Raw genomic sequence first — 12,597 nt, forward strand, 5'->3', positions numbered from 1 at the left:
ATTTAAAGTACGGGATTACTCTTTTTATTAGCCGTATCTCATCCCAAATGGGCCAGGAGACCTAAAAGCCCACCAGATCCTTATTTTCTTCTATAAAAGAAGGCGTAAGCCTTGATAGAAGGGGTCCGAAATTTCAAGTTCTTTTTGTACGGTGTTATTCAGAAGGCTGGTAGCGTGGTGATTTTAGGGTTCCTACAACCTTGAAAATGAAGATCCTGAGAAGAGAAGTACCGTCCGTGACGATGAAGATAACTCCAACACAGATGACATCCGACATCGTCATGAGTAGCTAATCTCTCTCTTAGGGCACTAATGTAACCCAATATGATATTTGGCATTCGTTATCGGATCAGTTTCGGGTTACTCGCTGACGCACCGAGTTCTTCAAAATTCGAGTTATCACAGCAATGAAGATGAGGAAGTTCTACAACCTCACCTGAGTCTGATCTTAAAGTAACCATTGTCCTAGCTGGCCTTGTAGTAAGCCCAGAGAGGTGATTCATAGGAGGGCCTACTAAGGCTGTAAGTCTGGGCACATGAATATTTAGCCCACTATTACATGCACCCACAGATATCGTTGTCGAACTCTTACTAGGGGCCCAAAAAGGATTATGGACTTGGCCCAATTGGTTGGCAGCCCCAATTTGGCTTGCTCAAGACGTTTCGACCAAGTATGGAAAGTTGTGCACAACTACTGTAGGCGATGATGGCTGAGAATCCGTCCATGGTTGCACCGGCGATAATGAAGGCAGGGAATCCGTCCGCGCTTGCACTAGAGAGTGATTAAGAATGGCCCCAGTAGTTAGACCATCTCCAATGCAAAATGCCATTTTTGCATGTCAACTCTATATTTTGAGAGAAACTACAGTGTCAAAATGCTATATTTTAGCAATTTTGCTTCAATGGTACATTTAATCCAAAATGCTATTTTTTTTACACAATTACCATTATTTTTCAACTACCATTTCCAACGACCAATTTTCAACAACCAAATTTTTTTTTTTTTTGAGTGTTTGTATTTTATTTAGCTTATTTGCCTTATTAAAAATAATTAAAAATAATAATCATCAAATCCAACTGAGTATTGAAATTTAGGCAACTTTTGGATTAACAGACATATATATATATATAAACACAGACATATATATACACATATATACCAACACTGACATATATATATATACAGAAGCATAACACCAAACTACAAAATCTACAAGAATAAGAAGTTCAAAACCAATATATTTCAGTTTGGCAGAAGCAATAACGATAGCAATATCTATAGTTTGTGGGGTTAAGTGCAAAAAAACCCATATAATATGCTTATAGTGCATATTGCACCCTTTCCGTGCAAAAAACACTCCTAAATTATGACATTTGTGCAAATAGGTTCTATTTATAAAAATTAAACTAAAATGGCCTTAGTAACACATTTTATAATATACATAAAAAAAAATATTTTGTGAAATGACTAAAAAGGGTTTGGCCCTTTTTCATCTTGGCGGCGGCGGCGGCGGCGGCGGCGGCGGCGGTGGGTTTGTGGAGGTGGTGGCAATGCATTTTTGTGGTTATTCGACAACCTTTGATCTATCTCTGGCGAATCAAACCTAGTTTTCAGCTAATTGATATCTTTGTTCATGACGCTTTTGCTCCATCTACTCCGATGGCCGTAATTACCCTCCGCTTCGGCCACGCCTACATATTCGGCGACCAAGAATTCTTGTTGCTGGCATGGATTTGATTTCAGTACAAATTTCCCTCTCCAAAACTCTCACCCAGTCTCTCTCTCTCTCTGTTGTAAGGTATATATTAAATAGAGAATAAAAACTTTATGAAAAATATACTTTAGAATGTTTTTTTACTCTTATTCTTTAATTTGTGCTATATTTAACACAAAAATTTGACAAAATTATATTTTAACAGCTCATTAAAATTAAAGAATCATGTTAAACCTATATTTTAAAATTGCCAGTCCATTTAACGGTCCACTGGAGTTGGATCTTGATTCCAATTAGATACAAAATTGGGTCTGCTTGATGCCTCAACAGGACTGATTTCCTCCAGATTCGGCACTGTAACTTCAGGATTTTGCAACAACGATGTGGAAGGGGCCTCCATGAAAATCAGAAAAGGCGTCCACCTGGTTCGCCGCACCGCTAAAAGCCAAGACTGAGCAAAACTTGCAGACCCCTACAAGAAATAACAACGGATCAAGGAGGAGGGAAGGAAGGAAGACCACATAAGCAAGATCAAGATAAGGGAAGCGTAAAGGGCACCAATACAAAACTCAACTCTGACACGCAGAGACACCCATAGTTCAGAGGAACCCCTATTACAGGAGAGAGAAAAGTCCGTTAGACCCATCTCCTACACAGTCGTGTGATCAATTCAAAAGGATAACTTTTGTTCTACTCTTTGAATCTTCCGAAGAATACGCCAGTCCACTTCTGCAAGCACATCTGGGAACAAACACTTTGCAATCTAAATCTTCCAATTGAACTTCTTTTCCGCTTTGTTGAGAAAGGCCATGTTGTTTGGTGAGTGTCGTTGTTTGTAGTTACCATCTCGTTGGAAGAAAAATATAGAGATAGTAATTAAAACTTTAGATGGTTTGGGGATTGGATCACATAATCTTACTCCATCACAACTTGACATACAATTTTTTTTCCTTCAATAACATATTATAATTGATCCTCCGATACAGAGCATGTGGGGTAAGTCCGGGTAAATGGGAAAGCCCATCCTACGTGTAAAATTTTTGACATTTTGTCCACATGTCTTGCTGTTATTGGACAGTTATACAACCATGACGTGGTAGTCCCTAACATATTCACAGGAAGAGAGACACCAATATCACTCTCACGGCTAAAAGACTCTGCAACTGCAGGAGAAAGGGGAAGGAGAAATTGGATGGCCACCTCTCTGCTTTGCCTTTTCACCATTCTCGCCATTCTATCCCAAGTCGCTTGCGTTGATGATAAATGTGCCGCCTGTAAAGCTGTCGCGGTAAAAAAAAAATAATATTATTTTATCAAATCATCCGTAATTGTTCAAGTGTTCGATTTTCTTGATTTATTTATTTATTATTTTTTATTTGGTACGTTGTTGATTACGATCTGTGAATCTTTCATTATCTCTCTTGGTGAAAATTTTCGTTTCATGATTAGAGTGAGACTCGATTGCTGAACTGATTGAGAATAATTTTCACTACACTCTGGATCTGATTTCAGTATTTAATGATTTGCAGGGAGAGCTAGAGTTTGGACTTTCCAATGTAAGAATTTCGTTGTTCTTGAATGTTAATAATGTTTTTAAATTGCTACAATATATTATTATTATTATTATTCCTGTTTTATGGATTTGAATTTCAGTTCAATATGAGTTGCTGTTTTCCTAAACCCAATTTCTCTCTCTCTCTTTTTTTATTTTTTTATTTTAAGTCATACATGGAGGCACACATATACATTGGAAAACCTTCCACCTAAAAATTGAGTGTTGAATCCTGGAGGCTGGTGTGCTTTCTGATTCTCTTTTTCACTAACTTTATCAGCTGTACATGCATTAAGTCAGTAATTGTAACTATATGTAGACACCCTAAAACAGTAAAACCATATTCATCAACTCTTTAAATCCAACTGTTTGTTCTTGGGGATGGACGTCACTTGTGTAATTCAATGCATAAATGCTGTGTTTCATTTTTACCTACACAATAAAGGTTTTGGGACACATTTTTATCCATAAAACTTGAATTCTAAAAGATTTATTTGCACATTTACTTTCATTTTGTTTAATTTTAATACTTAAGTTCCATCTATCCATAAAACGTGGATATCTATGCTGTACGTATTTGAAAGGAATATCTATGTTTTCATATTGCATTGATCATGCTGGAATTTGGATTTATTAGCTTTGCTTTCACTGGTTGTCAGATTATGTCCAAATGTTAAGAAGAAACCATTTCTGAATGCAAATACATAAGTCATTTTATACACTTATGAAATGCTTCTACAAGTTAACTATAAGAAGTTACTTTCAACACTAACTAACTGCCTTTGAGAAAAAGTTGGAAACTGTTTCCATTTTGTGGGTCTTTTAAGAAAACACATATATGGACACACTAATTGGACTGTAGTCCAAGAAGATCAAACCTTGCACTGCTTGTTTGGAACATAATGATTACTTGATCGGTACGAGGCATTCTAGATCATGATTTCTGGAAGACATGCCTTCTAAGAATTTTTAAGTTTTTTCTTTTCAAAATTTTCTAATCTGTATGACTTTAAGAAAATTTGGACTGAAAGCACCCTCATGTAATATATTGGTAGAAGAATGTACCTTACAAAGTGAAAGGACAAATGTCTAAACCCTAAGGTTTTAGTTCCACTCTTCCGTGTCTTTTTTTTTTCCCCCCCAACTAAAAAGGGTATATTTTTCCTTCAGTAAATTCTCCAAATGTCATTGGGAATCTGGAAGTTAGGAGGAAAAGAAAATAAGTTATATGGAATTTCAAACTTTTTGGTTGTGCTATGAAACAACGAGGAAAGGAAAATATTAAGGAAGAAAAACATAGAATTTTAATTACCTTGTAGGAACCCAATTTTCCTTATAATTTTTTTTTGACAATTAAAATTGTGTTTGAAAGCCTTCAAAAGTGGAAATTTTCCTTTGAAATAGTGAGGATACATGGGAGACCCTGTGAGAAAAGCAAATGGAAGAATAAATGAATTTTTTTTCCCTCTCGTTTATGTTTTCTTTTCCTTCCCCTCACTGTTTCTTAAAACAAAGCCTTGAGTGTTATCTATGTTGATTACATTACCCAATTGTTTTTAAAGTTTCAATGACTAACTTTTTCATGGAAGGAAGTGACAAATAATTTTTAGTAGTTCTAATAGCGTTGTTACTTCTTCACTCTTCATACCTTATAACATTGACCTGCTAATTTGAATAAGGAGTAAGCTATGCAAACCTTCATATATGGAATGAAATAATGCAACTGGAGATGTATCGAATAAAACTGATGAAAATAAAGAAGAGAAGAGGCATTAGATCATGGTGAACTGGTGATGCCTGTGTAAGGGTTGATCATCTTTTTTTGCATTTCTCAGTGTGTAGAGATGTGTGGGCCAACATTCCTTGTCATTTTTGGAGTTCACCAGGTCTTGCTACCACGTTGAGCATGCTCCAGGCTTGGAGAGATTGTATGGTGGTTTCACAAGCTCGAGATGCTTGGAGGGTGACTACCCTTTTCCTGTGGTGGCGATTGTGGCAGAGGGAGAATAGGAGGTCCTTCGATGGGGAGGAAGTTCCTATTCTGGTCTTGAAATATTCTATTCTAAGTTCTTTATTCATTTGGGTCAAAGTGGGGAATTGTAAATCCTTGGGGAAGGTAGTTGATTTTGCTGATAGTTTGAGAGTATAAGGTATATGGTTGGTTAGTGGGTATAGTGCTTTTTGTATTCTTTTGGTGTGCTCCCCATTTTGGGCCCTTTTAATGAAATATATCACTTATCAAAAAACAGAAACAAAAAAAAAAAAAAAAAAAAAGGAAGAAAAGAAAAAGAAAAAAAAAAAATAAAGAAGAGAAGTTCTTATTTTTGGAATTGTGTCATTAGACTTTTAGCAATCAATGAGATGATAAGTCATTTGCACTGTTCTGTGGCTAGGGATAGTTGGGGCTTGATTTTGGCTTTCTTCGGAGTTCAATGGGTTAAGCCACTGTCTTCGCTAGGCATGATCTGGAGGTGGTGTATAGTGGGTCCCAAGTCAGGGACTTTTGGAGAGTGGCACCCTTGTGTGTTTGATGGTGCTTATGGAGGGAACGAAACATGAGATCCTTTGATGGGGAGGAGAGACTATTGAGATGCTGAAATTCTCTATCATTAGTTTTTATTTTTTGTTGGGTTTCTGGGAGAAATTGTAAATCCATGGAGGAGATAATTGTTTTTTTGGACATATTGGTTGAAGGCCCTATTTAGTCCTTCTTTGTTTTTGTGGGATGCGTTCCCCTTTTAACGCTTTCTAATACAATCTTACTTATAAAAAAAAAAAAAAGAGTCAGTTGCACTGTTTTGGCCCTTCATGCGATAGGAAACCTAGAGCAGCTGCAAGAGTCCTCTTGCAGCTTCCAAAATGCACGTAGTATAGAGTATCTCCATAGCTTCTATATTTAAGTGGATAAGTGCATTTTTATACAGACACATACTTTTTGACCTTTTAAGACACGCATCATATAGATATATATATAATTTTCAACACAACGGAACACAACAAGCCATTCAGCAACATGGTTCTGGACATTGAGCTTCTCCAAGAGTTCGGGTTTGAGTCTACCCTCCTTGTCACGCTTCATTTTTATGCCATAACATGGGAAGTAGAAGAATCCTTTTGTCAACTCCATAGGTTTCACCAAGTCAAACCATAGATTGACACTGATTTTGTCCTAATCCCTCTAATCATTCAGTCCCCCTTGCAATGGATTACATATCCTTCTTCAGCCATTCAGTTTCTGGAAATTACTTTCATCCTTTTTCTATGTTAGTAGTTCACAATGACAACAACAACAATAATAATATTAAAGCTATATTTTATCCAGGAAAAGCCAAGGAATCATCTGGATATGAGACATCGCCTGGACTCTAAAGGTCAGCGTAAAGGAAAGGTGATTGATTACAGGTATAACTTCAAAGATCTCTTAATTTACAAGGAAAAAATGAAGTTGAAAATAAGTGGCTGTGAATTGTGAATAATTTGTTTCATTCATGACATATTGATCCTGTTCTTATTATCGACTACAATGTCTTAATCTTATGCATTTAGTTTAAGCCTAGAGAAGAGGGGTTTGCATTTGGTAGCAACTAGGTAAAATCCAGAAAATCTTTATGAATCAGAATTCTAAGAGAGAGAGAATTTGTGTTGCCGACTTGAAGATTTGGCATAGGCTATATTGACTTAGTGACTTTAGCAAGCATGTCGCTATCATGTGATGCATATGATAGCTACATGCTTACGTTACGCAGTAAATAAACAAAGTAAAGACAGAGTAGAAGAGAGATACACATTTTGCGTGGAAAACCCTCAAACAAGAGAAAAAAAAAAATCATGGGACCTCATCCGGTTAGACACACTCCATATCAAGAAAGAGATGGTAAAACCAGGTCAAAATTCTGTTACACTCGAATTCCCAATTTTTTTTTTTTGATAAGTAAACAATTCAATAAAAAAGCGTTCAACAGTCTCCTCAGCGGAAGAGCATAATCTACCTGAACCCCAAAAACAAAGAGAGCTAATAGCAGAAGATTTCAGAACACTAATGGAAGATTCCTCTCCTTCAAAGGATCTTCTATTCCGCTCCCTCCACAAGCACCACCAAAGACACAAAGGCGCCATCTTCCAGAACCCTTGAGCCTGTGCTTCCACCCAATCCCCTCTCCAGATGTCCATCAAGCCTCTAGTAGATCTAGGCATTACCCAACAAACTCCAAATAAACCTAGCAAAAGGTTCCAACAATCCACCACCACTGGACAATGCAAAAGAAGATGATCAACCAACTCGCCATTGCAGTTGCACATGCAACACCAATTCACCGTAATAAGCTTTCTCCTTCTCAAATTATCCAGTGTCAAAATTTTACCCCACACAACCGTCCAAGTGAAAAAAGCCACTTTCAATGGTGCCTTAGTACGCCACATTGCCTTCCAAGGGAAGACCAACCATCCGAGTCCAAAAGGCATCCGAAGAAAGATCTCACACTAAACAATCCTCCAGCAGAAGGATCTCACACTCGAAGAAAGATCTCACACTCGAATTCCCAATTGATCTCTAGATACAGTAGAATACAAAATCTTCTGTACCGTTGAAGATCTTGATGTCATTCTTTTCATCTGTCAACAGCCTTCGCTCCTCTAGTGATTGATCGCTGTCTTTGTAGTCTATTGTTCCGGTTGATTTGATGCAGAACTGATCATACAGTTTCTTGGATTTTTAGTAAACACTCAGGAATAATTTATTATGGTTCCTAAGTTGAATATGTGGAGAATTTCTAAGAGTGTAAAATAAAGAAAAACTTCATAAACTCACTCTACATCTCTCGAAATCTCTCCAAGTGTTTATCTATGTTAATGCATGAAAGGCCATGCTCTCAATCTGAATTCTGACCTAAATCCATATTTATTGTCAATAGAAGAGTCCATCATGTTTTAAATCATTAAACCCAATTAAAACACTGATTTTCAAGAGTTCTGACAGTTGCAGGATTCCAATACTTTGATTGATTGAGAGATCGGTCGAACCTTACTGCCGACTCTTCAATTGATTGACCCCGTTGATCAAAGCTTACTGGATATATATATATATTAAACAGGCATTGTATTAATAAACAAAAGATGGAACATTCAGTAAATGGTGAACACAGTGAGGGCATACCCTCACATTACAACCAGAACTTGAAAAATAGAAAAATACCACTTCCAGTACTATAGAAAACAGAAATGAAAAACAATGTAAATCCTACACATTCCTGTTTTTATAATTTATGATTATGATAGATGATGTCTGATCATAGCTTTGGCAATGAAGTGTCAAGTTGAAGCTGAAATCCCCTTTGCTTGTCTAAGGGCTGTAATTGCATTTTAGAATAAATAATTTATTCCTAAAATTTTGAGAAAATATGTTGAGGATACCTGAAGCAAACAGAAAAAGAAACAAATCTTCTTACAGTAGTAAGGAAGACTTGAAATACTTCAATCACTGTCGGAGCCTAGATTTCTAAAGGAAATCTGGAAAAGCCTGAAGAACTGTTTATAACTGATAATAACTCAAAATATATTGATTGTGACTTGAATACAACAGATATAGAGGTCTGTCCTTTTTATAATAAGACTATTAATGACTCTTCAATTCTCTAGATTGACTTTTGGACTATCTAGACCGACTTTTGGACTACCCACAGAGCATTAATAACAACTTCTATTCCCAGGACATGTTCAGATTTCCACACCATAATTACTATTTATTAGACTTTGACTAAACACTTTTCTGCATCAGACCCTCCTCCTTGAAGGAAACTCGCCCTCGAGTTTGAAACAGTTTACCACGATCAATGAAGAACCCGAGTAAAGCCTTCCATCCTTTCTTTCTTCTTTTCCATACTCTAACCAAACACCCTAATCTTCTGTTACTAATAACTAATATATTTGCACAAACTTTCAGAGCTCTTTTTTGAAATTTAGTAAATTTCCAAACCCTGCTTGAACATAGATTGGGAACCAAAAGTTGATTTAATCTGTTCTTTGCATTGGAACAACACCTAGCTATATGTTGCGCCAAGAATCCATCCCAAATTAAGTCATGAATATGAAATCCATTATTTGTCAAATCCATGAATGAAGAAACTTTATTTCTGGCGAAATTATTCAAGAAACTTAAATCTGACATACCACGTCCCATTGAATAAACAGGAGTCTCATGACCCTCAAAGGTGTACTGCTTAAAACCAGTAGCAACATCCCATAGCTTAATTGCCTTGGCCTCTCCACAAGTTATGAAGCATAACTGTTGGTTTGGATGAGAGAATGCAAGATCACTAACACCATCAACCTGAGCATCAATCTCTAGGTGGTTCCGTACATCCTCACCACCATGGTAGGAATATATCTGCTGACTGTTCTTGGAGTATGCAACACCAAAAGGGTGCCATCAGAACTCCATATCACTCTTTTTACTGATGCAGGATACTCATTGGCCTAAGTTTCCTGCAGAGTCACTGACATAATCCAAGGTTACAGACCTTGAAATTTCTTGAAACAAGCATCTCCTTGCCACCAACCTCCCACAATGCGACATAACCAATATTCGTTCCGGGAGGAGGCAGAGTTTGTTGCACAGGATGGAAATCCATCCTCTTCATAGCAGAACCCTGATTCAGATTTGCAAGTAGAGTTTAAGGAATATCGACAGTAGAATATAAGATGTGGGTATAGCTCTGACCAGGATTTACAATAGGCAAGATTTTAGCAGAGAAATTGTTGACAAATCTATGAAGTGCAGGTTGAACAGTGACAGCTTCTTCAACTTTAAACAAGTTGTTGATTGCTTCCTTAGATTTCTTCTCTGTTTTCATACCTGCTTCATTGTCTTCTTCAATTTCAGCTTCTGACATGTTGTTGGCTGATTCTTTAGACTTTTCCTCTTTTGCCTTATTTTTTTCTTCATATTCCTCTTCATTGTTGTCAAATTCTGGAAGTGAGGAAGTTGAATGCAATCCAAAGATCTCATCTTCTTCTTCAACACATCCAAAAGAGTCATCAAAGGTTGAGATGACACCTGTTGGGATTTGTGTGCCCTGGCATAGCAAACTCTTATTTGAATTGCAAAGACACTGTTCCTTATCTGAAATAAGATTTATGCATTATACAATTGGTGAATGTAAATGTATAATGTTTCAATTTCATGATGTAATTGAATGTGTCCACTTGATTGCAAAATGTATTTATATGTATGTGATGGCGATCAATACAGGAATATAAATAACAATCATAAATGGTTCGAAGTGGGTAATTTAGGATGGACTATTAATTAACTAAGACATAAACCGAATCCGCGATGGGTATAGATATATTGCGAGAGCCATCATATGCAGTTACTCCCCATCACCGTCATTGCTTTTGACTCTCAAGCATAAGAGAAGTTTAGACTCTTTTATTAATTAGTAATTACTTTGATTTGTTCGGCGGAGCTTCCGGGATCCTATGACCGGCACTTTGGGTAATTATGTAATTAATATTTAGAGGGTTATATTCTCAATATTTGCATCCATGCAACTTGTATTTATTTTGTATTAATTATGGTTGATCACAAAGTAAATTCGGGGGCCTCCGTGTGTTTTAGACAAAATAGTTTTTTATGTATTTATTTGCTAAATTATTATTTTTGTCGAGACAAATGTTTTGTTGTGATCAAGCCAGGAAATAATTAAGGAACCAAAATAAACATATTAATTAAGAAGTGGCTTTAATTATCAGATAGCTAATTATGCATAGAGGGTTCAAAATTGCAACATTGACTTAGTGGTTATTTACTATTTGATTGGAGGCCAATTAATTTCTTGCAGTAGAAATTCATTTTTGAATTAATTGAATTAGGTCCATGGTAGTTGGACCGGATCAATTATTAATTCATTGCCAAGAAAATAGTAAGCCCAAAGGTTTCTCACTTATAGCCCAACTTGATATTGGTGGTCCATGAGATTGAGAATTGATATTGCCACTCCATGTGTCTATAAGATCTGTTTATAACTGATAATAACTCAAAATATATTGATTATGACTTGAATACAACAGATATAGTCTGTCCTTTTGATAATAAGACTATTAATGACTCTTCAATTCTCTAGACTGACTTTTGGACTTTCTCAACTGACTTTTGGACTACCCACAGAGCATTAATAACAACTTCTATTCCCAGAACATATTCAGATTTCCACACCAAAATTACTATTTACTAGACTTTGACTAAACACTTTTCAAGGCACCATTGACTGCCTCAATCCTTAGTAAAGCACCATAAATTATTTGCATCAATACCAGAGTAATTTGTTGTTGTTGTGTAATTTGATCTACTGGCAACTTTGACTAGGGCAGCTTAGTTTCAGAATCTACAGGAGATGGCTCTGAAATTCCACCAAATGTGAGGGGAGGGCGGTGTATTGTATCCAAGAGAAATATTAATTGAACTATGAAATAGCATTTGGCATATTTTAATATGACTTATGAGTCAAAGAATCACAATTGCATTTCAACATTAGTCTCTTTTAGATACTTTTATGTGTTTTTGCATCATCATCTCTCTCTCTCTCTCACACACACACACACTCACACGCACACAAACACACACACATGTATGAGTGTCTAATGATTGCTCACTATGCCTTAATTTCAAATAGGGTCAGTGATTTGAGGGTTGTTGAACTCCTGGATGGGCTTTGTGAAAAGATGCAAGATTACACTCTTGAGAAGGTAATTCTTCCTTTAAATTGGTCTCCTTATCTCCCACTATGGGAAGGGCAACTCATGGTCCACAAAATCCATTTAATAGCATTTAATTTGTACAAACTGTTTGAAAAATACATTTTAAATCGTGCACTTTCTCCTAACAATTAGTACTTGGATATATATATATATATATTTATTTATTTGATAAATAAGAGTATATGAGAAATTAGTACTTGGATATATTGACTCCTCCATTGTAGGTACCCTAGGGCTGGATGCGAAAAAGAGGTGGGTTAGTGTCAGGTAGACAACCGATTGTAAAATTTATGTCATATCTTTATGATGAATTCTCTTTCGAATAAAATAGAACAAATAAAAAATATTAAAGAACAAACATTTAGAATAGGAACATGGATATTTACGTGGAAGGGTAGTGAACTCATGGCACACTTAAAAGGAAATTATTATTTTTTTAAATAGCTTGTCTTCAAGAAACCAAATGGAAAGGGAAAAAAGGTCTAGAGAGAATGGGAAGGATACAAACATTTTTATTTGGGTGGCAAAGATAATCACGAAAATGGAGTAGGTATAGTAGTACGCCGATATATGAGA

The 12,597-nt window shown here is 36.2% G+C and overlaps 1 protein-coding gene across 1 annotated transcript in view; it reads left to right on the top strand.

The window, feature by feature from the left end:
- The first annotated feature begins 2,112 nt into the window (after window positions 1-2,112).
- LOC132279964 (uncharacterized) overlaps window positions 2,113-12,597 on the top strand; it is a 71,718-nt gene continuing 61,233 nt past the window's right edge. The window contains exons 1-5 of the mRNA XM_059782043.1: window positions 2,113-2,534; window positions 2,834-3,003; window positions 3,245-3,271; window positions 6,590-6,669; window positions 11,937-12,009. Coding sequence (XP_059638026.1) covers window positions 2,525-2,534; window positions 2,834-3,003; window positions 3,245-3,271; window positions 6,590-6,669; window positions 11,937-12,009 — 360 coding nt within the window. The 5' untranslated portion in view covers window positions 2,113-2,524. The remainder of the gene's footprint in view (window positions 2,535-2,833; window positions 3,004-3,244; window positions 3,272-6,589; window positions 6,670-11,936; window positions 12,010-12,597) is intronic.

Source organism: Cornus florida, unplaced genomic scaffold (assembly GCF_030987335.1).
Source record: "Cornus florida cultivar Cherokee Brave unplaced genomic scaffold, ASM3098733v1 CherokeeBrave_3.0.0_Hap2_Chr10, whole genome shotgun sequence".
NCBI classification, from domain to species: Eukaryota; Viridiplantae; Streptophyta; class Magnoliopsida; order Cornales; family Cornaceae; genus Cornus; species Cornus florida.